This window comes from Nannobrachium achirus, assembly GCF_963921795.1.
Source record: "Nannobrachium achirus genome assembly, chromosome: 12".
Classification (NCBI taxonomy): domain Eukaryota; kingdom Metazoa; phylum Chordata; class Actinopteri; order Myctophiformes; family Myctophidae; genus Nannobrachium; species Nannobrachium achirus.
This window is the reverse complement of record NC_137832.1, coordinates 44952031-44955842: the sequence shown is the minus strand read 5'-3', so window position 1 is coordinate 44955842 and position 3812 is coordinate 44952031. Positions and strand designations below refer to the sequence as shown.

Below are 3812 nucleotides of genomic sequence, written 5' to 3'. Positions count from 1 at the left end.
ATGGCCCCTAGGAGACGAGTCATGTACAAGAGCCTGCCTGCCTGCTTGCTTGCTTGTCTGTCTGTTCAAATCACTGAACCGAACAGTGCCAACTTTCTCGTGCACGTTGACAGTTGGCCCTAGGCCTAGAGTATCAAATGTTATCATCAACATGATGCTATATATACTTTTGATTGATTGATTGAATACTTAATTTGTCAGAAATGTAAACAGCACAGGATACAGTCCGATATTCAGGCTAAATGGATAACACAAAAAAGTCCTTGTTTCCATTGTGAATGTATTCAATTCATCAACATCGAAAAAATGGAAGTCCTGCCATACTGTCTGCTGATCTACAAGCTCACAACGATGTAGATCGGCTATTTGAAGTATTTTTAAAGTTTTTCAAAACAGTAAAAAAGGTAAAGACGTTTAGGGGTAAGGCGTGGATGACAATAGAGCCCATTGTGTGTACAAAGGAGACAAGACGGATTTAAGCGAGGAGCTGACAAATCTCCCGGTGCAAGAGGACAAGGAAGTCCATGTAGTCGTGTCCTCCATAGACACCCTTGTCCTCCACCAGGCACTGACGGAACAACCTCTCAGAATCGTCCTTCTGCCTCACTATCTGAAGCTTCATGGACCGAGGACTCTTTTCAAGTAGACTGCTAATGATGAAGCAGAGCTTCCTAGACTGGGGGCTATCCAGCTTTGGCAGAGCACTCATGTGTGTTTTCAGGTGGGCAAGAGAGGCCATGTTGAAGATGCTCTGGATAAGTTCTGGCGGGCATGCCTGGCCTAACCAGAGAAACATGGAACGTCCGTTCTCCAGCAGAAACATGCCATTGTCAGTCAGCGTCTCTTCCGAGCAGCGCAGAGGAGTGTGCACCGCCTCACTGCAAATGTCCATGTTGTGCAGTGGAATAAGGCGTGGGTAGAGGAGCAGCTGTGTGTCTTCTACACCCATGCCCATGACTGCCAGCCTCTGCAGGGCCCTGTCGTCTGTAGACAGGTCTGTGCTGCACACTAGTGGATCGGTCTTCATCAGACTGTTCATGTAGACTGGCAGCACCTTAATGGCCTCAGGCAGGACCAGCTGGGTGGAAGCTGTGTCACTTTTCGCACAGTTCTTCCTGTAATAGGCAAGCATGTGGGCAGTCTGGCTGACCAGGGTCTCACACACGTTCTTTATTGGCTGGTTCAGGATGGCACGGTAGGCTGATTTAGCAAAGTAGTTAATGAGGGAGTCTATTTCGCAGGTCTTGTAGAGTTCAGAAATGTTCGAGACGCAATCCAGACTGAGGTTGTGAATTCGTAGTCGCCTCTGCCCACTGATGGAAGTGTACAGCATGGCACACTGAATTAAAGCCCCAGTCTCACAGAGATTGTCATCATGCTTGAACTCCACAGTCACAGCCTTTCCACAGTCCACGGCTGCCATCTCCACCTCTGTGCTGCTGTTCATATGGATGGCCCCAAAGAAGTCACTGGCTCTGAATCCTGTGCTGGTGCGAACACGCATGATGGCATCAAAACCGATGTTCTTCACTACATCTTTCCTCAAGTCCCTTAAGAAATGCTCTCCATCTGTCTCCACCTGGAAGTTGCTGTACTTGTAAACAGAGCCTCCAGTGTGTGAGGGCACATCAGCCATGGTGGCCAGGTCTGTGTACTGGCTGGGAAAGAGGAAGAGATCCACACAGCAGCCTTGGGCCACACACTCCTTGGAGAGTTGTTCATACACACCTTTCAGAGGCTGGAACAGAGTCTTCTCTGTCTTAGTGTTGACCAGACTTTTATCATCCCTGTTCCTCAGCTTCCCAGGAGCTTCAGCTGTAGGCATGGTGGAGTGGAAAAGAAAGAGCTTACCGCTACATTCTGCTGCTTTAAGCGCCTCCAGGCCGGCCTGGATAACAGGGGCGAAGACCGTATCGGTTTCGTTGTTGTCCCCAAACATTTCAGGGATCTGGTCCAGAAGGTTGCAGATGACGTCCTTCGAGTCCAGATAGTTGACCAGGAAGCCATCAAGCAGGGGGACAAACATGTCGGCTGTGTCTGAGACCACCAACATCTGGGGCTGGGTCAGGGTGCTCTTCACATTGTAGAAGTGCAGGATCTTGTTGTAGGTGACAAAGCCCACATTGACTGCTGAACTCATTGTACCATCTTCTCTGGGCAGGTTGTTGAGCAGTGACTTCAGCTCGTTACACACAAGTCTGACAAGACCACTTCTGATGTTGCTAGAAGAAACGTCAATCATGAAGATGTATGCAGGGGGATTGGGACGCTTGTTGTTCTTGCAGTACTCCAGGGGTGTTGTAAACTCATAGGACCCCAGAGAGAGCTCAGGCCTCTCTTGGCGGTCAACCCTGCGGCCCATGTGGTCCAGAAATTGGATATAGGACTCTGGAACTTCGTTCACATAGTTACAGAATCCACACTGGTAGCGACGGCCACCATCGATGAACTGCATGAAGGGGCACATGTAGGCCTTGCAACGGTTGCAGCGTATGGGGCCTGCTTCACCATGGTCCACCACACACAGAGGACTCTCGTTCTTTGGCAATGTGGCAAAGGGTTTTATGATGGAGGCCAAGGGCACTTTGCATTGTTTTGCTACATCACTGCTGCAGGGGAAGGAGTAGGTGGTGCAGCGCATAAACCTGGGACTGGCATTGCCTTGGTCTTGTACCATGAACTCTGTGGTGACCAAAGGAGGAACCTGGCCTCTGAGGTTTGTTGCATAAACCTGTCCCCCTCGCTTGGCTCGGTCATCCTCAATTACCTGTGTAGCGCTGGGGGTAGTGTCAGGGTCCAGTTTCTTTCGGGGGCCAGGCTTTTGGGCTGCTGCTCCAGAAAAGGCTCCAGGAAAGCCAGGTTGGGGCCCCGTCATCTGACCCCCAAACTGACCTGGTTGTTGAGGGTACCCGGGGCCAATCTGCTGTAAGCCCCCGGGGCCTGGAGAAGGTGGTCTAGGCGGTCCTTGGAAAGGCCTGCCCATGCCAATTGTCATTGGAGGGCCTGCCATGCCTGTTGGGGCCAACTGTGTCTGAGTCACCTGGGATGACATGTGGGGGTCTGAGGACATTGGTGGCTGGGCCATGGTTGAAGTAGGGGGTGTCTGGAGAGGTGGTAGGGCCACAGAGCTAGGCGGGGTAGGACTTTGCATGGGCCGTGGCATGTAGCTGCTGCCCAGATTCATATCATGTATCTGATTTGTGAGGGCCTGTGAGGCCATACTGTTACATTGGGAAGGTTGTCCATAGGTGGCAGAGCCAGCTGGAGGGGAAAGGTATCTTGGTGGGAGAGTTCCATTCTGTTGAATATTTGAGTTGTAATGAATGGACACTGGTGGAGGATGTATGCCAGTGGTAGTAGACACAGGACACTCCATCACACCTGATGGTGGCGGTACAGAAAACACCTGCGGTGGTCCACCATAATGACTGTACATTGGTTTAGCAGTACCTGATCCTAAATTGCCTTGATGGTGCCCAATCCCAGACTGAGCCTGGGAATAAGGGGGCGTTGCAACATAACCCAGCTGACTCATTCTGGTGGGATGATCTCCCATATCGTTCCTCTCATGCCAATGAATGGTTTAGGCCAAGCTGCGCTGTACTGAGAATGACTGTTTTTCAGAATTGCAGGTAATGACAACAGCGGAGAGATGTCATGTATATACACACAATGCTCTTGTGACAACACTTGTACTATGACAACACAGTGGTGGTAAAGTATGAGGGGCCGTTTGGGCCAGAAATTGTGAAACACTTTTACACACACTAATGAGACAGTCTTATACGTACTACTGAAATGCTTTTACATTC

The 3812-nt window shown here is 50.3% G+C and overlaps 1 protein-coding gene across 1 annotated transcript; it reads right to left on the bottom strand.

Annotated features, from left to right (window-relative positions):
• Positions 1 to 475: 475 nt before the first annotated feature.
• LOC308295616 (protein transport protein Sec24D-like) lies at positions 476 to 3535 on the bottom strand (the record flags this gene model as incomplete). Its single annotated transcript, XM_080738666.1, has 1 exon — positions 476 to 3535. One exon carries the CDS (start codon positions 3533 to 3535, stop codon positions 476 to 478), a length of 3060 nt encoding a protein of 1019 aa, XP_080594792.1.
• Positions 3536 to 3812: the final 277 nt, after the last annotated feature.